Source organism: Cucurbita maxima, unplaced genomic scaffold (assembly GCF_002738345.1).
Source record: "Cucurbita maxima cultivar Rimu unplaced genomic scaffold, Cmax_1.0 Cma_Scf00017, whole genome shotgun sequence".
Classification (NCBI taxonomy): Eukaryota; Viridiplantae; Streptophyta; class Magnoliopsida; order Cucurbitales; family Cucurbitaceae; genus Cucurbita; species Cucurbita maxima.
The window spans coordinates 1,724,501-1,749,514 of record NW_019272033.1 but is presented as its reverse complement, the minus strand read 5'-3'; the positions used below and the strand labels follow the sequence as shown (position 1 = coordinate 1,749,514).

The 25,014-nt window shown below is 36.9% G+C and overlaps 4 protein-coding genes across 6 annotated transcripts; 2 read left to right on the top strand and 2 right to left on the bottom strand.

The window, feature by feature from the left end:
* The first annotated feature begins 3,724 nt into the window (after positions 1 to 3,724).
* Positions 3,725 to 7,691, top strand: LOC111491785 (protein NRT1/ PTR FAMILY 1.2-like). The gene is made up of 4 exons (XM_023140820.1): positions 3,725 to 4,174; positions 4,250 to 4,467; positions 4,973 to 5,511; positions 6,610 to 7,691. The coding sequence occupies exons 1-4, from the start codon at positions 4,072 to 4,074 to the stop codon at positions 7,484 to 7,486; spliced, it is 1,737 nt and encodes a 578-aa protein (XP_022996588.1). The 5' UTR covers positions 3,725 to 4,071; the 3' UTR covers positions 7,487 to 7,691.
* Positions 7,692 to 8,700: 1,009 nt separating this feature from the next.
* LOC111491783 (protein NRT1/ PTR FAMILY 1.2-like) lies at positions 8,701 to 12,467 on the top strand. 2 transcript variants are annotated; one of them, XM_023140816.1, is made up of 4 exons: positions 8,701 to 9,009; positions 9,110 to 9,327; positions 9,991 to 10,538; positions 11,518 to 12,467. In XM_023140816.1, exons 1-4 carry the CDS (start codon positions 8,895 to 8,897, stop codon positions 12,392 to 12,394), a joined length of 1,758 nt encoding a protein of 585 aa, XP_022996584.1. In that variant the 5' UTR covers positions 8,701 to 8,894; the 3' UTR covers positions 12,395 to 12,467. The 2 variants fall into 2 exon arrangements, with proteins under 2 accessions (XP_022996584.1, XP_022996585.1); XM_023140817.1 differs by lacking the exon at positions 9,110 to 9,327 and having other exon boundaries at positions 8,925 to 9,009.
* A 1,681-nt stretch (positions 12,468 to 14,148) lies between these two features.
* On the bottom strand, positions 14,149 to 18,287 carry LOC111491784. Of its 2 annotated transcripts, none has more exons than XM_023140819.1 (3): positions 17,929 to 18,287; positions 16,909 to 17,113; positions 14,149 to 15,707 (listed from the first exon to the last, which is right to left on the bottom strand). In XM_023140819.1, exons 2-3 carry the CDS (start codon positions 17,102 to 17,104, stop codon positions 14,386 to 14,388), a joined length of 1,518 nt encoding a protein of 505 aa, XP_022996587.1. In that variant the 5' UTR covers positions 17,105 to 17,113; positions 17,929 to 18,287; the 3' UTR covers positions 14,149 to 14,385. The 2 variants fall into 2 exon arrangements, with proteins under 2 accessions (XP_022996587.1, XP_022996586.1); XM_023140818.1 differs by lacking the exon at positions 17,929 to 18,287 and adding an exon at positions 17,375 to 17,545 and having other exon boundaries at positions 16,843 to 17,142.
* Positions 18,288 to 20,521: 2,234 nt separating this feature from the next.
* On the bottom strand, positions 20,522 to 24,863 carry LOC111491789 (protein PEROXIN-4-like). The gene is made up of 6 exons (XM_023140829.1): positions 24,695 to 24,863; positions 24,370 to 24,474; positions 23,197 to 23,316; positions 22,972 to 23,100; positions 21,674 to 21,803; positions 20,522 to 20,786 (listed from the first exon to the last, which is right to left on the bottom strand). Exons 2-6 carry the CDS (start codon positions 24,373 to 24,375, stop codon positions 20,698 to 20,700), a joined length of 474 nt encoding a protein of 157 aa, XP_022996597.1. The 5' UTR covers positions 24,376 to 24,474; positions 24,695 to 24,863; the 3' UTR covers positions 20,522 to 20,697.
* Between the last annotated feature and the right edge of the window lie 151 nt (positions 24,864 to 25,014).

Sequence of the window (25,014 nt, the reverse complement as noted above, 5' to 3'; positions counted from 1 at the left end):
TTTTTTTTTTTTTTTTTTTTTTTTTTTTTTTTTTTTTTTTTTTTTTTTTAATTATGTTTTAAAAAAATTTATCTATTAACAATACGTGGTACATTATTTAGATGAGTCTAATATTTTTACTTTGTTGTAAGCAAAATGCATTTGATATGCTATATGTTCTTATCTTCTTTGTTCCTGTCCTATAATCAATCCTTGTCATGCTTATTGTGTCGGTTGGAGAGGAGAACAAAACATTTTTTTATAAGGGTGTAAAAACCTCTCACTAGTAGACACGTTTTAAAACCGTGAGGCTACAACAATGCGCAATGGGCCAAAGCGGACAATATTTGTTAGCAACGGTTTTGGGCGGTTACAGTTGGTACCAAAGCTATGCACTGAGCAGTGTGCCAACGAGGACCTAACCCTGAAGGAAGTGGATTGTGAGATCCTACATTGATTGTAGAGATGAATGAAACATTCTTTATAAGAGTGTAGACACCTCTCCCTAGTAGACGCGTTTTAAAATCATGAGGCTGACAACAATACGTAGCGGCCCAAAACAAACAATATCGGTTAGCGGTGGTTTTGGGTTGTTACAGTTGGTATTAGAGTTATGCACCGAGTGGGATCTCACAATCCACAAGTTTATTAGCAATTGTTCTAGCACGCTTTATGAGATCTTAACCTTGAGAGACAGTCCAAAAAAACAATGTCGACTAGCAGTGACCTTGGGCTGTTATATTATTGACCATGTTATGAGACACTTCTCGCATCATGTCACTTGGTGGCATCCAAAGTGTACATTTTTATTCCAGCTCTCATGGCTTTACATTTGGTTTCCCTAAAAACGCTTTGCGTGTGTAAAAATGTATTCCTTACTTATAAACCTATGATCATTCCTTTAATTAGCCAGTGTGGGACTCCGTCTCAACAATTCGATTTTGCTATTGAACAAAGTACACTATACAACCTCTCTTGAGATATATGGAGTCTTGGAACAGCCTCTTCCTTTAATTGAGGCTCGATTCCTTTATCTAGAGCCCTCAATATGACTTTGATACCATATTAACCACGATCTTCACAATTGTATGATATTGTTCATTTTGAGCATAACCTCTTGTGGTTTTGCTTTTAGTTTTCTCAAAATGACTTGTACCACAATGAATGTATTCTTTACTTATAAACTCATGATCTTCCTCTTAATTAGCCAAGATCGATTGTATCCCAACCATCCACAAAACTTAAAAACGAAATCTTATAGCCATTTGTAGAGGGACATGAGATCTTTGGGTGAAGAAATTTTCATAGATGAATCCAACGAGCCCACCACCAATAAGAGACTTACTCATTAAACCCAATGATCATCGGTCCAGTCTCCGGCCACCAAAGTAGGCCCGAATCATCTCCTGTCAGGTTGTCAATCGATCGGTTTACCGTCATGTGACCACTACAAAGAGAATCGAGAATTGAGAATATTTGCTAAAACCACTACACTTGTGTTGAAATTCTCCATTTATAATACTCAAATAAAAAACAATAAATGAATACAATATATTTGTCTATAATAAAATATCAAATATGATATATATGATAAACTATAGTTAAAAGTATCCTTTTAACACCTCTCAGTTAATTTGGACTTAGAATGTCAACAAAGATGATTAAACAAACTACAGTATAGCCCACGTGGCTTTTTCTAAATTTTTTGAAATACACCTGTTTCTAAACTTCAAATTAATAAAAATAACTTTAAACAATTTGAAGATTATTTTTACATTTTCAAAAATTTGTTAAACTAAAAATAATTTTAAAATATTTTATTAATTTTAGATAAAAACAGTTATTATTTTATTTTTTAAAACACTCCTAAATTTTTTAAAAAAATTTAAAAATACTCTTAGGAGTAGTATATAAACAAATTTTTAGAAAAAAATAAAAAGCTTAAAATAATTTATGAAGTATAGAAGACATTTTTTTATTAAAAAAAATATTCAAACTTTTTTAAAAAAAATATATTATTATCATTAAATTTTTAGGAAAAAAATAAAAAAAAACTTCCAAGTATAGAAGACATTTTTTTTCATTATTGTTTTTAAATAAAATATTAATTATAATAAACTTTTCAACTTTTAATTGAACAAATTTATTAAAAATAAAATTGAAATATTAATAATTTATTAAATACAAAATTTAAACTTCGGTATAAATATATTCATTGAATATGTCAAATATTTTAGAAGTTCACAAAACTTATTTAATTTTTCTAAAATAGAGACTTATTATTACCCACTCTTGCCCTATGCTTTACACCTAATGCACGTCATGCAGCCAACCCCACGCCGCGCTTACACGTGTGCAACCACTTCCACGCCACGTGGATTCCAACCTGGTTTGGTTCACAATAAAATATTCTTTTTTTCCATGCATGTATCGATTTTTTTATTTTCTTTTAAAAAATTTATCGGATTGTTCAGATCGAGTAAAGCTACACTTAACAATTTTTAATCTAAATTATTCATTTGCAATAAAAAAATTAACTAAATTAACTTATTTTATTTTTTTTTAGATTCAACCACTAAATTAAAAATAGTTAAATGACGTAAGAAAATTAAGTGATGTATAGATAAATAAATAAATAAATATATATATATATATATATATATATATATATTTAAATTCAATTGAATTTTTTACAACAGTCATTTACTCGAATATTAAAAATACTAAATTTATTCGAGTTTCTCATGGGAAATCAAATAGGAGGTAGGCATCCTTATCTTATAAAAATCTCTACTTTAAAATTTCATGGATTAATTAATAAAGTTGATCAAATATAACATATATTTAATATATCAATTTAAATATATTTCAATTAATTAAGTATATTGATTAAAAGTAGAGGTTGAATTCATTTCAATTATACACCCAAATTTAAAAGTTTTCCTTAAAATTTGAAATTTTTTAAATAAAAAAAACGGTTGAGGATTATTCGGAGTGTGTCCACATTGGTTAATTTAGTGGAAGATCATGGGTTTATAAGTGAGGAATACTATCTCCTTATGTTCAAAGTGAATAATATTATATTATTGTGGAGAGTCGTGATTTCTAGCATGGTATCAAAGTCATGCCCTAAACTTAACTATGACAATAGAATTCTCAAATATCGAATAAAGAATTGTGAGCCTTGAAGGTATAGTCAAAAGTGACTAAAGTATCTAACAAAAAGTGTGCTTTGTTCGAGGGCTCTAGAGCAAAGAGTTGAGCCTTGATTAAGGGAAGACTTATAGTTCCTTATATTTTGGATTAAAAATCTGAAATTTTATATTTTTATAGTAAAACATTTAATATATTTAACCTTAAGATTATTAAAGATTAAATTACAATTTTAGTCTCTATATAGTCTTTTATTAAAAAAAAATATATATAAGAGGTTTTATAATTTTAATTTTATATTAAATATTTTTAAAATTTTATCCACGTATAATTAAAATTCATAAAAGGAAATTAAATTTATAATTGAACCAAATTACATCTAAGTTTACTATTTTATTACCTAATTTTTTTTAAATATATTTTAGAAAACAAAGCTAAATTTGGAAATTAAAAAAATAGTTTTAAAATCGGTTTTTATTTTTTATTTTTTAATTTGGTAAGAATTTAAATGTATAAAAAATAATAATAATAAATAAAAAAAGCTTAAAAAAAACGTACAAGTTTTTTGAAATAGAAAACAAAAAAACAGTTATGAACCGAGAAGGTAGTGCTTGAACCTCGGCCATCCTCGTCATCGTCGTCGTGACACCTATAGAGTATCCAAACGTGGACAGCGAACGCTCACTGTAATTGCTTCAATGAATTTTGAATCATGGTCTGAAGCAGAAGCTCAATTCTTGTGTTCTCATTTGCGCTATCAGTTGTGGGAGTGTGATACATTGGAAGTTAATATTGCCGGCCAGAATCGAAGATTCAAATCGATGAATTTCTCTTGTTTCTTCCTTTGATTTCGGGAGATTACGAACTGTTCATCCGATTTATTGATCACTTTGCAACTATTCTATATGATTTAACCGCCATTTTGTTTCTGGTTCTATAATGGAAGGTCCATTGGCTGCCGATGAAGATAGAGACATGGAAGAGCCATTGTTGAGCAACTCTGATCGCAAAGAAGGCTTGAGAGCTTTGCCTTTCATTATCGGTAATCAACTGTAGTAGAACTGATTTTATATTCTTGTGTTTGTTGCTAAATTAGCTAAGCGTTCTTCGTTATCAGCTAATGGAGCACTTGAGAAGCTCGCAAGTCAGGGTTTATCGCCGAGTATGATACTCTATTTGACTAGGGTTTATGGAATGAACTCCGCCAATGCTTCCAATGTCATCTTCCTCTGGTCTGCCGCCTCAAATTTTACTCCGATCATTTGTGCTTTTCTCGCTGATTCCTATTTTGGTCGGTTTCGGATGATCGCGGCTGGCTGTATCATCAGCTGTTTGGTACTTTCTTCTTGTTTGTCTTGCACAGATTTGCCCTAATTTATAGTTCCATTTCTCTATTTTCGGCGATTTTGTAAGACCTGATGATTTTCTACACTTCGAATTGTTCGATTTATTGAGATGTTCCATTCCAACTCAAAATAATTAGCTAAAATCATGATCCAGTTAGAGAGGTTGGGAAATTTTTATTCCTCACTTTGAATTTGAAGCGACATAATCATCTTATGTGTCAATGTAGAGAAGATTTTGCATACACAAAGAAAAAAAATTGCTCTGATTCCTATGACTTTCTTTCACGAGACAAGCATTCAAACTCTGATTTGGGCATTTTTTGATATTATGAACCCCCCATGAGATGATGATGAACACTGTATAAATTAAACGGATGTATAAACTGCCCATAGGAAAGAATGTCTGTCTGAACTTCTTGTTCTTTATCTTTTTCCCCGCTTTGATCTTCTGGTTTGACAATGCTGTATCGTTTATTTGTTAATTTTTGTAACAGGGGATGTTTGTTTTATGGCTAACTGCAATGATTCCGCAAGCAAGGCCTTTCTGTGATGGTGCCATTTGTGATACCCCATCGATAGCTCAACTATTGCTTCTATATTCGTCCTATGCACTAATGTCGATTGGATCTGGCTGCCTTCAATCATCCAACCTCGCCTTTGGCGCAGATCAATTGCACAGGAAAAACAAATCCAATTCAGGCATTTTGGATCGTTATTTCGACTTATATTATGTTTCATCTGCTAGTGGATCACTTATAGGAGTGTCATGTATTGTGTATATTCAAGATCGTATGGGATGGAGGGTGGGCTTTGGAGTTCCTGTTGCACTCATGTTATTATCTACGGTGATTTTTCTCTTGGCCTCTCCCTTATATTTGAAGCCGATGCCTAGCAGTAGTTGGTGTGCTGGGCTTGTGCAAGTTTTCGTTGCTGCTTATAAGAAGAGGCATATGCAAGTATCATCTACTGGCACATCTGAAATGTACCACCACAAAAATGGATCACCGCTTGCCATGCCAAGTGACAAGTTAAGGTACAAAGTGCATGCCCTTTTGTCTCATTCATAATGCCAATGGCTAAATGCTCTGACATGTTACTTTGAATTAAGGATGCTTACAACTGTTCTTTTAATAATTCCAAATTCTACTTGAGTTTTTGTTTGCTTCTGTTCATTAGACTGCCATCTATTTTGCTCTTGAAATTAACTCCGTTTAACAAGTGATACCCATTAAGGTACCATTGAGGAGGAACTTGTGAGATCCCATATTGATTGGAGAGGGGAACAAAGCGTTACTTATAAGGGTGTAGAAACTCCTCCTTATAGATGCGTTTTAAAATCGTGAGGTTGATGGCGAGATGTAACGGGCCAAAACGGACAATATCTGCTAGCGGTGGGCTTGGGCGGTTACAAATGGTATCAGAGCCGAACACCAGGCGATGTGCCAGCGAGGATGCTGGCCCCCAAGGGGTAGATTGTGAGATCCCACATTGATTGGAGAGGGGAACAAAACATTCCTTATAAGGGTGTGAAAACCTCTTCTTATAGACGTGTTTTAAAATCGTGAGGTTGACGGCGACACGTAACGGACTAAAGCTGACAATATCTGCTAGCGGTGGGCTTGGGCGGTTACAAATGGTATCAGAGTCAAACACCGGGCGATGTGCCAGCGAGGATGCTGGCCCCCAAGGGGGGTGGATTGTGAGATCCCACATTGATTGGAGAGGGGAACAAAGTATTTCTTATATGGGTGTGAAAACCTCTCCTTATAGACGTGTTTTAAAATCGTGAGGTTGACGGTGATATATAACGGGCCAGAAAACAATATCTGCTAGCGGTGAGCTTGGACCAACAATATCTGCTAGCGGTGAGCTTGGACCATTCAGAGTCAAAAAGGGGAGTGGTTTGTGAGATCTCACATTGATTGGAGAGAGGAACGAAACATTCCTTACAAGAGTGTGGAAACCTCTCCCTAGAAGACGCGTTTTAAAACTGTGAGGCTGATAGTGATATGTAATGAGCCAAAGTGGACAATATCTACTCGCAGTCGGCTTGGGTTGTTATAGAACCGTAGGAATTAGCTATTTTACTCGGATTTTGATAAAGACCAATTTTACCTTGTTTGATTCCAAGGTTTCTGAACAAAGCGTGCATCATTAGAAATTCCGAGGACGAGCTAGCTTCAGACGGGAGGGCTTCAAATCCTTGGATCCTATGCACTGTGGAACAAGTTGAAGACCTGAAAACACTCATCCGGATAATGGCATTGTGGTCTACTGGGATCCTTGTTTGTGCAGCTTTGAGTCAACCATTTTATGTTCTCCAGGTTGCATCTATGGATCGACACCTTACCCCGACTTTCGAAATTCCTGCAGGCTCGTTTGGTGCAGTGTTTGTTGTTTCTCTAATATTATGGATTATGTTATATGATCGCTTGATCCTCCCTCTGGTATCCAGTTGCAGGGGAAAACCAACTCGTCTCAGTGGGAAAACCAGAATGGGAATTGGGATTCTTTTGTGCACCTTCAGTTTGGCAGTAACAGCAGTCGTCGAGAGTAATCGACGTGCTTTAGCCATAAAGGAAGGCTTCTCCGACGACCCAGCTGCTGTGGTAAACATGTCTGCATTTTGGACCCTACCACGCTACATCTTATTAGGTATGGCCGAGGCTTTCAACGTGATCGGGCAAATCGAATTCTTCTACTATGAGCTTCCAAAAGCCATGTCCAGTGTAGCAACCTCTCTTTTTGGGCTGAGCATGTCTGTAGGCAACTTGACTGCTAGTTTTATAATGACTACCGTCGATAATTTCACTAAGGCAGCAGGCGTAAAGAGTTGGGTTTCCAGCAACATCAACCAGGGCCACAGTGACTATTATTATTGGCTGCTTTTTGGTTTGGTGTTTGCTAATTTTTTGTATTTTCTTGCCTGTAGCAGGTCTTATGGTCCTTCCAAGGAAGAAGCAAGAGGTGGATCTAATGCCGAAGATGATCTCAATAATGTAAATTAGTTTCTTTCTTTCTTTCTTTCTGTGAAGTGTGAACTGTATTTGGGAAGTTTTTTTTTTTTTTTTTTTTTTTTTTTTTTCTTTCTTAGACCAACAAAATCCGGGGTCGCATCGGCTTAGGCTGATGGTATAGTTTTATGTCACTTTAGATTTGAAGTATATTAGATATACCTGGAATCGTATGTTTGTTGCTATGTTTATGAGTTGATTCTAGCATGGGATGTATACGAGTATATTTAGTTTATTAATTCGTGTAGAACTCTCTTGTGTGTTAAGTTTCTCTTGTGTGTTAAGTTAGCAGGAGTAGTAAGCTATGTGTTACTTTAGGCCACCAAAGAGTTTAGTAAACGAGTTGTTTTTGATGGTGAGCGAGTCTTACATATACGAGTCTAAAATCTAAGAGAAAAGTCGGAGGGTATGTCTCTTAATTAGTCTATCAAATTTATTATGTGCTCAATTAAGGACAATAAGTATTCTTAATCGTAGGGTTGTGTGCTATTTCGGTGCTGTCAAAGGGAACTAAACTCTTACATCCATGGTAGTTAGTTATCTGCCACAGAAATTATATATATATATATATATATATATATATATATTATTATTCTTATGTTATACTCATCAAATTCTATGGGTAGATTTAAAATATACTAACCTAAAAATATTCTTAAATTTGGAAAAAAAAAAAAAATCTTAATTTTGAAAATACTTTTAAACTTTAAATTTCGTTAATACCTCCATTTTGTTTTAAAAAATTCAAAAACACTTTGAAAATTGTTTAAAAAATTTAAAATTTAAAATTTAAAAATAGTATATAAATGTAATGGTCAGTATAGATAATTTATGAAAGGTAAATATGTAATTTCCGTCCTAAAAACTTTTAAATTTTGTTTGTTAAGAATTTACTATAACATTTAAATTCGGTTTAATAAGAGCTACTGCACCATAGTATTCTTGAACTTTTTAAATAAAATTTTATAAAGGTGGTAGAGTACTTTTTAAAAAAATTAAAGTATTAACTAGTTTCCTCTCAAATTAAGGATTAAAAAATTTAGAAATATTTTTTATAGTAATTTTATTATTATTATTTTTTTTTTTACTATGCTTGACTTTGCCGAGTTTGAACAAAATGATACACGGTTAAAAGCAAATAAATTACTCCATAAAAGAAATAGTAAAATAAATAAATAAAATAAAAAAGATATCGCAGTTGTGAAAAACGTGTTTGGCGTGCTTCATCCGGAAGAATATCTCCGTCACCTGAAAAAAAAAAATCAACGGTAATTATTTATTATTTTATTCGATGCATTATTTATTTAAAGTTTAATCGGACTGGTTTGCTTTCCAATCATCGTAAGTATCAGTGGAAATTCCGGCGAGAAATCACAGAAGGTCGTCGAGATTGTTCGAGTTCATGGAGGTTCTGGAAGACGGGGAGAAGACGGGAATCTCCGCAAGCGGCAGCGAGGGAACCGAGCAAGCTTCAAATCACACAAATGGTGGTTTGAAAACCATGCCCTTCATAATCGGTATTCATTTCGATTTTCAACTGCCGATTTAATCGAGTTCTTTGTAATTTGTGACGAACTCTCTGTGTCCTTGGTTTTGGATTACTTCTGTTTGTGGCAGTTAATGAGACATTTGAGAGGGTTGCAAGTTTGGGGCTAACTCCTAACATGGTGTTCTACTTAAGGGACGTTTTCGGATTCCAAATCGCCGATGCTTCTATCATTCTGTCTCTGTGGTCTGCTGCTTCCAATGCTTTAGCCATTGTTGGCGCTGTTCTTGCTGATTCTTACTTGGGGCGTTTCTGTGTTATAATTCTCGGATCCTGCAGTAGCCTTCTTGTAAGACTCGTTGATTATCGAAAATTAACTGTTTCCAATTCCCTTGATGTTGTAGTCTGTCGTATGGTAATGTTATAGAATCGAATCCTTTGGTGATATACTGAAAGATGCCTTATTAAAGAGAAACCCTAATGAACAGTAACGATTCTCAGGGCCTTAATCCCCTTGATTGTGTCATTGATCTATAAGAGCCCAAGCCTTATTGTCCTATTTGAGCTTTCCCTCTCGAGCTTCTCCTCAAGGTTTTTAAAACGCGTCAGTTTCGGAGAAGTTTCCCCAACCGACCTGAGATCTCACAATTCACCTCCCTTTGGGGCCCGGCGTCCTCGCTGGCACTCATTTCCTTCTCCAATCAATGTGGGACCCCCCAATCCACCTCCCTTCGGGGCCTGACATCCTTGTTGGTGCACCTCCTCATGTCCACCCCTTTCAGGGCTTAGCCTTCTCACTGGCACATCGCCCAGTCTCTGTCTTTGATACTATTTGTAACAACTCAAGCTCACCGCTAGAAGATATTGTCCTTTTTGGGCTTCCGCTCAAGGTTTTTAAAACGCGTCTGCTAGGGAGAGGTTTTCACACCATTATTAACAATGCTTCGTTCTATTCTCCTCCCCAACTGATGTGGTGTATATTATAGTGTTTACAGTGTACTTATTTCTTCAGGGGATGATTCTTTTGTGGTTAACAGCAATAATTCCACAACTGAGACCTGCATCTTGTAGCCCCTCTGGAATATTATGCGACTCTGCTAATCCTTACCAGCTCGCTGTACTGTTCTCTTCGTTGGTGTTCATATCCATTGGAGCTGGTTGCATTAGGCCATGTTCTGTAGCCTTTGGTGCAGACCAACTCACGAAGGAGGAAAAGCCCAACAACGAAAGTGTCTTGGATTCCTACTTCAATTGGTATTATGCATCGATTGGAATAGCGACGATTTTTGCATTATCTCTAATTGTGTTCATTCAAGATAAATTTGGATGGGGAATTGGATTTGCAGTTCCTGCAGTTCTCATGCTTTTTTCTGTGCTAATATTCCTAGTGGGTTCTTCTCTGTACGTGAAAGTGAAGCCAACACAGAGTTTGTTGACTGGGTTTTTACGAGTAATTGTGGTGGCATTTAAGAACCGAAAATTGTCGCTTCCTTTTAGTAACTTTGATCAGTATTACCTTGGTTGTGATCCGAAGTGTCCTATTCCGACCAATTCTATGAGGTACGTAAGTCGGGATGATGCTTATCACTGTTGTTATGATCTTATGAATATCCATATTACTCTTCTGCTCAGAATTATGTCCTGGTGTCTAATGCATTGCCTTGGAATTGGGATGCCCGTTTTATACTTTGTCATTTTCAATGAATTATTACTTTGTTAAGCATTGAATCATATTCATAGATGACTTGTTTGTGTGAGATTCCACATCGGTTGTAGAGGGGAACGGAACGTTCCTTATAAAAGTGTGGAAACCTTTCCCTAGTAGACATGTTTTAAACCTTGAGGGGAAACCGAAAGGGAAACCCTAAAAAGGACAATATCTTCTAGTGGTGAGTTTAGGCTGTTACAAATGATATCAGAGCCAGACACCGGGCAGTGTGTTAGCGAGGACGCTGAGCTCTCAAGAGGGTGGATTGTGAGATCTCACATCGGTTGGAGAGGGGAACGAAACATTTCTTATAAGGGTGTAGAAACTTCTCCCTAGTAGACGCGTTTTAAAACCTTGAGAGGAAGCCCGAAAGGAAAAGTCTAAAGAAGACAACATCTACTAGCGGTGGGTTTAGGCTATTACAAATGGTATCAGAGCTAGACACTGGGCTCTCAAGAGTGTGGATTGTGAGATCCCACGTCGGTTGGAGAGGGGAACGAAACATTTCTTATAAGGGTGTGGAAATCTCTCCTTAGTAGACGGGTTTTAAAACCTTTGAGAGAAACCCTGAAAGGAAAAGCCTAAAGACGACAATATTTACTAGCGGTAGATTTGGGCGGTTATAGTTTGTTTTTTCGTTAAAAAGATCTTAGGTTTGTGAATAGTGTCTCAAATGCACTGTAATATTAACTTTTACAAGCTATTTGAAAGCTGTTGAAACCAGTTTTTAAAACAAACACTAAAACATTAAGCAACTCTTGATTGATGACTGTTGCTTCATTCCATATACACTTTGATACTTGACAATTTCTAGTTTTCTCCCTCGTGTAGGTATCTGAATAAGGCCTGTCTTATAAAAGACGCTAAGAATAATTTAAACCCAGATGGCTCAGTGTCCAATCCATGGAACCTATGTTCTGTGGATCAAGTTGAGTCTCTCAAAGCTTTTCTGCGAATCATTCCAATGTGGTCAACAGGCATTCTCATGCTTGTCTGCTTAAACCAAAATTCATTCGGAACGATCCAAGCCAAGACGATGAACAGACACATAACCCGTAGTTTCGAAATCCCTGCAGGATCCATCACCATTTTCATGGTCCTTTCTTTATTTTCATGGATCATGTTTTATGACCGAATACTTGTGCCTTTACTTGCAAGATATGGCCATGCTGGTGGACTCAGTCCCAAATTAAGAATTGGAATCGGTCTGCTTCTCTCATGCTTCGCAATGGCAATTTCAGCAGGCGTTGCATGTATAAGGCGTCGAGTTGCCATAGAACAAGGCTTTGAAGACCAACCCAATGCTGTCATTAACATGTCAGCTCTATGGATGGTGCCTCAATGTGTAGTCCTGGGAGTTGCTGAAGCTTTGAACTCAGTTGGACAGGTCGAGTATTTCTACTCGCAGATGCCGAAGATGTTGTCGAGTGTTGCGGTTGCTCTATACTCTTTTGAGATGGCTGTAGCTAACTTGGTGGGAAGCATCATTGTGCAGATGGTAAATAGCATAACAGGAGAAGGAAATAAGACAAGCTGGTTGGATAACAATGTCAACAAGGGTCACTTGGACTACTTTTACTGGTTATGTGCTGCATTGGCTTTGATAAACTTTTTTGGATATCTTGTTTGTTGTTGGGCTCTTGGGAGACAAGACAAGGAACCAAATGAGATGGAAGACTTTGAATATAGGAACTTGCCTTCATCATAAGAATGGTTGCAATATTTTTAGCATCCTTTCATTGTCTTTTCCCTTGATGGTTAGTAAATTTATTTCCCATTGATGTTGATGTTTAGTAATATGATAAAACTCGAGCTAAGGTTACAAATTAGTGTAAACATCTTTTTATTTCTTATAAGGATGTGAAAACCTCTCTTTAGCCGACGTGTTTTAAAATCTTGAGGGGAAACCAAGCCCAAAAAGAACAATATTTGTTAGCGATAGGCTTGGGCTGTTACAAATGGTATTAGAGCTAGGCATCGGGCGATGTGCTAGCGAGGATGTTGGGCCTTCAAGGGGGGTGGATTGTGAGATCCCATATCGATTGGAGAAAGGGGGGTGGATTGTGAGATCCCATATCGATTGGAGAAAGGGGGGTGGATTGTGAGATCCCATATCGATTGGAGAAGAGAACAAAACTGGGCCTTCAAGGGAGGTGGATTGTGAGATCTCATATCGATTAGAGAAGAGAACAAAACATTCCTTATAAGGGCATAGAAACTTCTCCCAAGTAGACATGCTTTAAAACCTTGAGGGGAAACCAAGTCTAAAGAAGACAATATCGGCTAATGGTGGGCTTAGGCTGGTACAAATGGTATTAGAGCTAGGTACTAGGCGATGTGCCAGTAGGGACGTCGGGCCCTCAAGGGGGGTGGATTGTGAAATCCCATATCGGTTGAAAAGGGGAACAAAGCATTACTTATAAGAGTGTGGAAACTTCTCCCTAATAAACGCATTTTAAAACTTTGAGGGGAAACCAAACACAAACAAGACAATATTTGCTAGCAGTGGGTTTGAGTTGTTATATTACCAATTCAAATCTCGAGAGTGATGAGATAACGCTACATTCATAAACTATGTTAGAATTAGTAAATGGCATTAGGTTGTTAGCGTTTTAACTAGACGGTAGACATCCTCGAATTCGACCCCAATGTAGACAAGTCATGGTAGCTTTGTAGAGAATCTGTTTTTAGCCTAAGGTCTGACACCCTTGGTTTTGAACCAGGTTGTGTTCATGCAGAACTATGGCATGCGCTTCAAGTCGAATGTCTTCGAGGCGTCATGACTATACCAGCCACGTCGTAGTCAAACAACCCTCAAGAACGTATAGTCACAACGTGTGCATCAGAAATGCATAATATCACGATGTGGAGTTGACAACCCTTGCATTCGCTAGAATTGAAGAGATCCACTCCGTGTGCATAAATTGTGTAATGTATCATATCGATTATTAATCGCATGTTATTGATTATCGAATATTCAATAAAACACTTATGACATAAATTTATGTTTGAAGCAAGGTAAGTTATTGTTAATGGTTTGTCTAGAATTTTTTTTTTTTTTTTACCATTCAATAAAAATCATTTCAAATTTTCAAATAGTGTAAGATCTCACGTCAGTTAGAGAGGAAACGAAACATTCTTTTTAAAGGTGTGAAAATTCCTTTCGTAGCAGACACTTTTTAAAATCGTGAAGTTGATAATGCTATGTAACGGGCAAAAACGGACAATATCAGTTAGCAGTAGGCTTGGACTATTACAAATGATACCAGAGCTAGGCACCAGAAGTGTGCCAATGAGAATGGTGGATCTCAAAAGACATGAATTTTGAGATCGCACATCAGTTAGAGAGGGAAACGAAACATTCTTGATAAGGGTGTAGAAACCTCTTCCAAGTAGACACGTTTTAAAACCGTGAGGATAACGACGATACGTAATAGGCCAACGCGAATAAATATCTGCAAATTACAAATATACTCTGAACATATTATAAATAAAAAACTAGAAGTACAAAAGCCAGAATTTCTAGCAGCCTTCCCCATAGCCCATGAAGACACCAAGATCTTGTTACTATGCTAAGGATGGCTCAGTTAGCAGAAATTTGCTCAAAACAAGCTGTAAATATGTCCAAACATCCTTCCAGGAAGGATTGCACCAGATTTATCTGTGTCTATTTGATCCATGTAGCCTTTCGGTATCGTGCTACTCGATTCTCGGCCGTTTGGACCGATCATCGGAACGAACAGAGCTAGATCTGTTCTTAGAAACAGGACTTCTACCTCCAATCATGTATGTATTTCCTGCTTCAGAAAAGCTAAAATCTGCAGGATTTTTGTTGACACTACATGTTTCAGTCTCAGAAATGCTTGTCTTGTCCTTCAGAGTTCCTGTTAACGGCTTTCGGTCGTTGCTCGACGCAGATGGAGCTGAGCATTTCATTTTCGATCCATTTCGAGACTTAGAGACAGCCCGACCGGAGAAATTGGTATCGGTTTCAAATCCTGTACTAAGCTGGAAGGGTGCATTAGATGGAGTCCTGGCATCCATGAGGCTAAGCAAGTGCATTGCTGATATGGTTTCGTTCGAGTACAACTCGTTCGAATCGACACGATCTTGATGACGCTCAACCACGTTAGGACGGCTAGGAAATGAACTCTCTGCAAGTTTGTGGCTATGTACTTCAAAAGAAGACCATGAACAAGCTTGTTCTTTGTTCTGTTCTGAAACAGGTAAATGATCTATGAATCCTTCAGAAGATTGTATATCATAACCATTTGATGATTCCTCTTGAGAATGAACAGAAGCATTATGCCAAAGCATATGATTGTCTGCATCAGAAATACGCCTTTCGTATTGATTCTTCGCCATTAGTTCAACGATTTCCATCGGGATGTCATCGGACGACCCACGGTCGGATGGCAGCTCATTTTCTCCTCGACGACGACGACGGATTCGTTTGTGGCTCCTTTGTGGATTGGCATAGTTATTGAGAGACTCCTTGCTTGAATTTGGATTCTTAGATGTGCTAGATTTAGATTCCATGGCATTCAACAACGTCGACCGTGAATTTCGGCTCGAAAACTCGTTGTCATGTGCTAAGATAGCAGCACGATCGGCTGCATACTTACTTGTTCGAGATGGCCTTACGGACTTCGGAGCTGCCTGCAGTGATGCCTTGGGAGTGACATTGGATGGAGAACTTTCAGGTTGTTTAGCTTTCATGTTTTCACTTTCTGCTAGCAATTCGGTCAATAGACGAAACTTTGGGGCTCGTCGACGACGCGACGTTCCTTGATAACGACAACGATGAAGACTGTTTCCGACTGATTCAGCACTTTCGGATGATGAAACTTTGCTTTCAAAGGATTCCATGGAAGCATCTCCATTTTCTTGAAGTTTAGCAGTATGATGTTCTTGGTCTATGCTTAAATGTCCATTTAGATGATCTGCAAGGCTTTTCTCAGGCTCAATCTCATGAACTTCAGGACTTGCACAACCTGGCTCAGTTTGTGATATCAGAGCAACTGTTTCAGATACCAAAAATAGTTTGGTTATGGCAAAACACAAAAGTAACTAATAGGTACAAATACAATTTAAAAGACACATATTTTGCCGTTTGGCAACTACGCCAAGCCCACCGCTAGCAGATATTGTTTGTTTTGGCCTGTTATACATCGCCATCAGCCTCACGGTTTTAAAACACACCTGCTGGGGGGAGAGGTTTTGTGAGATCCCACTAAGGGGGTGGAAATCTCTCCCAAGCAGATACGTTTTAAAAACCTTGAGGGGAAACCCGAAAGAGAAAATCCAAAGAGGACAATATCTGCTAGCGGTGGGGTGGATTGAGAGTCCCACATTGATTGGAGAAGGGAATGAGTGTCAGCGAGAACACTGAGCTCCGAAGAATGGTGGATTGTGAGATCCCACATCGGTTAGAGATGAGAATGAAGCATTCTTTATCAGTGTGTAAAAATCTTTCCCTAGCAGACGCGTTTTAAAAACTTTGAGGGGAAAGCCGAAAGAGAACAATATTTGTTTAAGGGGAAAGCTGAAAGAGAACAATATCGGTTAGCGGTGGGCTTGGAATTTTTCAGGTTTCCACATCCTTATAAGGAATGTTTTGTTTTCCTCTCCCGTCGATGTGAAATCTCATAACCCACCCCCTTGGAGACCCAATTTCCTCGCTGACAATTCATTCAGTGTATGGCTCTGATACCATTTGTAACAGCCCAAACCCACCGCTAATAGATAATGTCCACTTTAACCCGTTACATATTGTCGTCAGCCTCACAATTTTAAAATGCATCTATTAAGGAGAGGTTTTCACACTTTTATAAGGAATGTTTTGTTCATGTCTCCAACCAATGTGGGATCTCATAATCCACCCCCTTGGAGGGCCCAACATCCTTGCTGACAAACTGCTCCCGTGTTTAGCTCTAATAACATTTGTAACACCCCAAGCCCACTACTAGCAAATATTATCCATTTTGGCTCATTACATATCGTCATCGGCCTCATAGTTTTAAACCGCGTCAGCTATAGAGAGGTTTCCACACCCTTATAACGAATGTTTCGTTCCCTCTCCAACCGTATGAGATCTCACAAATACTAATAGACGAGAGAGAGGCCTAGTCAAAGGAAAATTCAAGTAGAACCTACCATTACAGTTATCTGCAACTTCAAGTTTCTTTCCCTTCTGATCACAACTGGAATTAGAAGCATTACCAGCCATTGTTCTTCCATTGATTACATCTTGACAGCCATCAAAGATAAAACCTTGATCTGCAGCCATATCAGAGCTCTCTTGCCAACGTCTTTCACCTCGCTGCTCGTCGAAACTCGAATCATACACCGGCAGGACCGAGAGTATACGTTCATCCATCTTATGAAGATCATCAATATCAGCAAATGGCGAACACATCTTCAAATCCTTTTTGTGCATATCAGATAAATAACCGCTGTTACACGTATAGATTCAATAAAGAAAATAAATACTATTCGTGAAAATTCGAATCTTTAACCTTTTAACTAAGTTATAGGCTATCCCTACCCCGCATCTCGAGCTCCCTCCCTTACAACACAATATATCCAAAAAAACGAAAAATACCCATTAACCCCAAAGCTCGTAAAACACGGAACAAATATAGCTCAATAATTAAGACATCTCTATAAATAAGCTGTAAACGCTTCTGAATGGAGAAAAATTCACTCTTTTGATCATTGCATTTATAATCCGAGCTAAATAGATCGATTAATATAGAGTCAATCTTAATGGATTTTTTTGCAGGCTTGGAATCAGTCCCATGATGATCATGATTCTCTCCCATCAATTCTATGTATGGATTGAAGAACTGTAAGACTACCTATACATACATGCATGCATATATATATATATATATATAGTCAAATTCAGTCAATTAACAAAGAAAAATAGAGATTAGATATATAAGAACTGGCTTTGACACATAAAATAACACTAGAACAAAAGAAAACCCTAATTTAAATATATATATATATAAATTATTATTATTATTTGATTTAAGTGTAAATTAACAATTTATAAGCTAATAATAGAACAAGGGTTTTGCGAGATTAAAAAAATTAAGAACATTTAAGAACTAAAAAATCAGCCATAAATAAATGAATTTAAAATTAAAAGACCAAAAAAATAAATAAATAAATAAACGATGAGAATATATATATATATATATATATTAGAGAGAAGAAGCGAAGAGGTTACTGAAATGCATCGGAAAACGGCGTCGTTTGGCCTGAGCTCTGATTCAATCCTCCATGAAACTGTGAGAGAAAGAAAGCTTTGTTGGAAATGAAGGGTGGAATTAGTCAGTCGCCATTGAAGAATTGAAGCTCGAAGCTCTATCAAAGAGAAAACCCATTGAGGGGAGAGAGAAAGAGAGAGAAAGAGAAAGAGAGAGAAACAAAAAAACAAGACAAGTTTTTTTGTTTTGTAGAGAGAGAATGTTGGTAGGGGGATTTTATTCTCATTACCATCTTCCTTTTCATCACCAAATTCCGGGCCCTCGAACAGAATTCTCGTTTGAATAGAGGATTGGGAGAGAGTAGGGAGAGATTGTGACGAAACCCAGGAGGAAGATTATACTCTCTGTTTCCGTCTCTATTCTAAAGTCTTTGTTCTATCCTACTCACCTTATACATGTGTATCAAATATTATATTATATTTTTATTTATTAGATACCAACAAAAATGAAAATTATCTATTAAAAAATATTTTAAATTAATATATATATATATAATAGATTAATAATTTGTCGAAATTGAGATTGGAGGCGAGAGCGGGAACATTTCTATTTAAGTCTTCATAAACGTTTCAAAACGGTTAATTATAAACGAAGACCGAGACTTAAAAATTGTGCGATTGTCGGCTAGAATAGAAACGTGGGTCATCCTTCAAGTTTTTTAAAAAATTAATTATAATAATTTTGAAAAATTACCATTTTTAATAAAAATATATTTTGACGGCTATTTTGTGTGTATATATATTATATATATATATTTTAATCCTAAGATGGTTTTCCGGTAAGAAAACTGCTCATGCCGGATGCCAGATCACTTACATGAGAAAGAAGAGGTCGGTGGCCAATAATGTTTTGCCACGTGGAAAGCAAAATTGGGGGATCCCTTAACAGTTATCACATCGGAAAACAAAACCCTAAAAGTCAAGAGTGTGTTACACGCTCGGGTTGACGAGCGTGGGGGTTGTTCTTTTTTAACAATGTGCCGGTATTATAAACGATAAAAAATGATGCCTTGGCACATACGGGAGGGGATGTAATTGGTTCGTGTTCAACACGCGATATGGTTGCGAATGGCCGTGGAATTCAACTATTGAAGCCCTAGTTTTCTGTTTTTTCTTTTTTCTTTTTCCGTTTTTAGCCGAATAATCGGGTAAAGGAGACGCATGATAGCAGCTCTTTTTCATTAATTTTAGTTTAATTTTGATTTTTTTAATTGCTGAATTATGTTTTTATTTAAAATTTTTATATATTATAAAGAAATTATAAATAAATAAGTTAACCGTTATATTAACCTCACCAACCTTCTATAAAAATTGCATTAAAATTTTTTATTTTTCAAAATTTAACTAAAATTTAAACAACACTTTAGAATATATAAAAAAATAATTAATGGGGGATGGAAGGAATTGCGTATTCGGTCTAATTGATTAAGCTCAATTTTGGACGTTTACGAGAAGCACGTATATCGAGAATTTAGACAATACAAAATAAATTTTACTCGGTAAACTTTGATCTAATTTTGTCTTTAAGCAAAATGTATCCGTTTTGGCTCCAAGCTTTATAGGAGTTTGTCGTGGGTCCAAGCGTTATAGGAATAAAAATAGCGTAGGTGCATTGGCTACTCTTTTACGTTAGGAGTTATGTTGGTGTCGTGTAGCTTAGCTTTCATTTATGAGATGAATGTAATCGATAGATCGCCTTTCTTTGATCTGGACAAATTCAATTGGTTGCTTTAGGGAAGTGTCATTAATTGGTCGTAACGCTATCGCAGAGATGTTGCACAAGCCCATGCATATAAAAATAAAAAGAGAATCACCTAAACCAAATCGAAAGAAAATAAATAAGCTAAAAGGTACGATACAAAAATCATATAAACTTTCAAAATTGGCTAAGTCGGAGTCGAATCCTCCTCAAATGTGGCTAAATTATTATTTTTCGAGTTTGAATTTATCGCACACATCACAAACTGCTAACCACTATTTGAACCAAAATGACTCACTAATTTGAGTATAATTTCTAAAATTGATGGATAGATTGATTTCTCCCTAGTAGATGCATTTTAAAATCGTGAGGTATACATAACAAGTTAAAGCAGACAATAACTATTATAAATGATATCAAAGTCAAACACCAAACAATGTGTCAGCGAGGATGTTGAGCCCCAAGGAGTAGAAATCTCTCCCTAATAGAGACGCGTTACCTCTCCCTAATAGAGACGCATGATAATGTTGGGCCTCCAAGGGGTGGAAACCTCTCCCTAATAGAGAAGCGTTTTAAAACTCTAAGATTAACGACAATACAAACATGCTTTTTTTGGAATTAGAATTAAGATAATCAATTTAGAAATTCATTTAATTTTGGTCTTCTTTCCAAAATTGATTTTCTTCATTGATAATAAATACTTTAAATAATAGAGAATAATATTTTTATATGGACATTATTTAATTATACTCATCACTTTTATTAATTAGGTAAACAATCAATTCACTTATATTTTTTTATTAATTAAGTATTGATTTCTTATATTGAAGACAGAACTATCAAAACATTATAGTGAACTATAAAAATAAAAATAAAAATAAAAATAAAAATAAAAAAGATGGAATGTGCTTTACTTTACATAAGATGTCTGGATTATCAAATTTGTAGGTATGGCCATTAACACATTCTACGGTCTCCTTGATGACAACAGCTAACCTCAAATTCAAATGTTTGACAAGGAAGAAGCAATGGAAAGTCAGCCCTTTTTGGGCATGGCAGCCAGCCTTGTGTACATCCTTGCCATTGATTGATATCCTCGGACATCGCCCGAACGCAGAAGGTTTCCTGTAAACACCCAAACAATCAGTTAGAAGAATTGAAGATCACTCGCGTTGTTTTATATGTGTTACCGGAGTTCGATCCCGAAAAAAGTTTATGAAACCTAGCAACAGGCATTAGTTATTTCACCTCCAAACATACCGTTGTACTTGGAATGTTCGGAGATTCTCTCCAAGGTCTTAAGTTGAATCACCCCATACCTAAGTTCGAGCTTTTTCGATTTTTTATTTTTGGAAATTTAGCTTATAAACACAACTTTCACCAAAATATTGCCTTCAGAAAGACGAAAATCATTCTAAAGAAATTACGAGAAAATAAGCACACTAAACAAAAACTTAAAACTAAATAGTTATCAAACGGAGCCTTAATCATTAAAAATTGAATTCTAGTTGCCACCTTGAAGCTGGCTTACAATGCACAACGCTTTCCTAAGGAATAAAATTCTCCAATATCTCGAGCATTATCAATCGATTCAATTTAAAAATATACAACTGAACATTAGCTGATCAACTTGGTTTAGTCTTATTGGGTTTTATATTCATAAATTGATACGTTAGTTTACATCAGTATCGGCCTAGACCCGAGCCAAACTGATGCAACTACGATCTTGATTCTCTTATGAAATTAAGAGTTTGTTTGATCGAGGAGAGGTAGCCTATAGACTCAAGCGATTAGCTCGGTGTTCTTCCCATAATTTTTGCATCTATTCTAACTATTATGCAAATCATTCTCCAAAAGAATGGTTTAGGAATGATGAACTAATTCAATCGCCAACCAGAAGCGGCTTTCAGATCAATAAACTACTTTGCTACATTATCACGCCATCACAAAGATTCAAATAAATGAACATATAAATCAGGAAAATTCATCATAAAGAATCCATGAAAACTCACCAGAATCACAGTTTAGCGGGCTATCAGGTTCGGGATGAGCCATCAAAGCGATTATAGCCCTACAAACAGATTGCAGAGTCCATGCTGGGCTCCATGCGTTCTTCAATATGTCTAGGCAGATCTCACCCGTCTGCAGGAACGACGTACATCGATAAGTATAAGTGTGGTTCGATTCGTGTATTAAAAATAAGGTTCACTGTAAAATAAGACTACAATCACAAAAGGGGTCGGCGAACTTGAATGATCACCATTCATCAATATAGTTCATAGCAAAGAATGCAACTTATAATATTTCACTCAATGGCGCTACACAAGCACTTCATATGCCAGTGGCCGGAGAGCTATGAATTTTCACCGAGTATGGCCTTCTGCAAAAGTTGGAATAAGGAATACTCGGGTTCTCAACTCGTCCCGTGACCAGATCATCACCCTCTTTCGGGATCCAAGCCTCCCATCAAAATCACACCAAACCTCTCCCTCTCCCTTTAGACTGCCGCTCACTAATGCACCGAATTCTCTGCAACAAGAACTCCTCTCATATGAACAAAGCAGTCCACGAAATATCTAGCTTCCCACTTCTAATCCCAGTCGCTTCCTTTCTATTGAGTTCACTTCCTTTTTACCCGGTTGCTTGTTGTAAACTCTTCTCCCGTGGTGGAGGCCGCTAGCATCATTGCAACTCCCGTGTACCTTCACCGCTAACAGATATTGTCCTCTTTGAGCTTTTCCTTTGGGGTTTTCCCTCAAGGTTCTAAAACGCGCCCGCTAGGGAGAGGTTTCCATGCCCTTATAAAGAATGTTTCGTTGTCCTCTCCAACTGATGTTGGATCTCGTAATCCATCCCCTTCAGAGCCCAACATCCTTGCTGACACTCGTTCCTCTATGGGATCTCACATCCTACCTCTCCGATATATTCTCCACCATATTCCCCTTCATCCATAGATGCTCAACAGTATTTGTTAACTAATTAAAAAAACGAACTAAATACTGCTGCTCACTACTCTCCCTTGGAAATTAGTACCCCCTCCCCTAGCGCTGACCTTTCCTCCCCCACGATCAAGCTTATCCCCACCGGCTAACCTTAACTCCTATTATTTTGAGATCATATCTAGTATTCAGAGTTTGCCTCAATTTAGTACCCCTCTCGCGGCTCACATCGGTCTTTTCATTGCATTCACTTCCAACAAGAAAGAACCACAAATGCATAGTGAAGCACCTACATTTTGGTGTATTCTTCTTTCTTTCTAAAGGCTCATAGTCAGCATAGGATCTAGAAAAAGGACCAGGGTAACTTCTACCTTAAAATGAACATTTGGATGGAAAATCTTCGTTAAGAACCGCACTTGAGGAGGTTGCAAAGGGTATTGCTCAGGTACGGATAAGGCAAGCTGGAAGACACCACCTTCAAAAGGAGTCTCTGATGGTCCCTAAATAAAAATGCATATCAATCATGGTAAGCAAAAAAAAAAAAAAAAAAAAACCTCTGAAACCACATATTTCATCTGGATCATTGAGAGGGTTACCTTGATTAGCGCTATCCATTTAAAAATATTGGAATCGTCACAAACCAACTGAATATCTGGATCTGCTACCTTTTCTCTTTGAACCTCTTTGTACTCCTTGAACAACCTTGCTCTTGACGCCTACACAAAATCAAAGGTTCAGACGTGATACTTGACTGAACCCTTACTCTGTTAGGAATCACGACTCTCCACAATGATATGATATTGTCCACTTTGAGCATAATCTCTCATGGCTTTGCTTTAGGCTTTTCCAAAAGGCTTCATACCAATGGAGAGGTATTCCTTTACTTATAAATCCATGATCATTCTCTAAATTAGCCAATGTGGGACTTACTCCCAACAATCCTCAGCTCAAACAATGTACACTATAAGTCTCCCTTTAATCGAGGCTCGACTCCTTTCTCTAGAGCCCTCGAACAAAGTACACCCTTTGTTCGATACTTTAGTCACTTTTGACCATATCTTCAAAGGTCACAATTATTTGTTCGATATTTGAGGATTCTATTGTCATGACTAAGTTTAGGGCATGACTCTGATACCATGTTAGGAATTACGACTCTCTACAATGGTATAATATTGTCCATTTGAGCATAAGCTCTCATGGCTTTTCTTTAGGCTTCCCCAAAAGGCTTCATGCCAATGGAGAGGTATTCCTTTACTTATAAACTCATGATCATTCTTTAAATTAGCCAATGTGCAACACACTCCCAACAATCCTCAACTTGAACAAAGTACACTATAAGTCTCCCCTTAATCAAGACTCAACTCCTTTCTCTAGAGCCCTCAAACAAAGTACACTTTTTGTTCGACACTTTAGTCACTTTTGACTACACTTTCAAGGCTCACAATTTTTTGTTCGATATTTGAGGATTCTATTGTCATGGCTAAGTTTAGGGCATGACTCTGATACCATGTTAGGAATCACACCTCTCCACAATAATATGGTATTGTCTACTTTGAGCATAAGCTCTCATGGCTTTGCTTTGGGCTTCCCCAAAAGGCCTCATACCAAAGGAAAGTTATTTTGCTTATAAAACCATGATCATTCCCTAAATTGGTCAAACTGGGACTCACTCCCAAAAATCCTCTACATACTCGTAGTCGGATCCCTTCGTGCAGACTCATTTTGTTGAATGAATATATATATATACATAACCAAGTATAGTGGCTAACCTGCATTATAGATTCTCCCAGACGAGACAAGCTGCTTCAAGCCTAGAATTCTCAAACCAGCAAAATTACCGGCAGACGAACTGCAACCGGTACGAAAAAAGAAAACTCCATACAAGAATAAATCATAATTAGTAAAATCGTAAGGATTTGTTATATGCATAATATCAAACCCTAGCGAAGAAACTCGAGGTGAAAAGAAATGAAGAAAGAGAAATTCATAGACAAAATTGATAGAAATCGATAGCAACTAGACATCGAGAAGCAGAAGAACCAAGAATTCGAACAAATCGGAGTTCATACAAATCAGAACAATAAGAACACTCACGATCAATGGAAACCAGCTCGAGGTAACACGGAGATGCGCTAAGGGAGAAGCGCCGAAGCCTTACTCAGCGGTGTATCGTATCAGCAACCTTTTTCAAGACTACCGGCCGCCTTTCTTTGGTAATTCGTAGCCTCGTGGTGACGAATCTCCGGAATTTAATTAGTTTTCTATTTTATTTTCTATTTCTTTTTTGTTTTTAATAGCAGTCGGTCAATTCTCCATTAATATTTCCATGAGCCTGATAAATAATAACAAATTTTCCAGTCTTCAAATTTTTTATATCTCATAAATAAGTTTTTTTTTTTTTTTTTTTTTTTTTT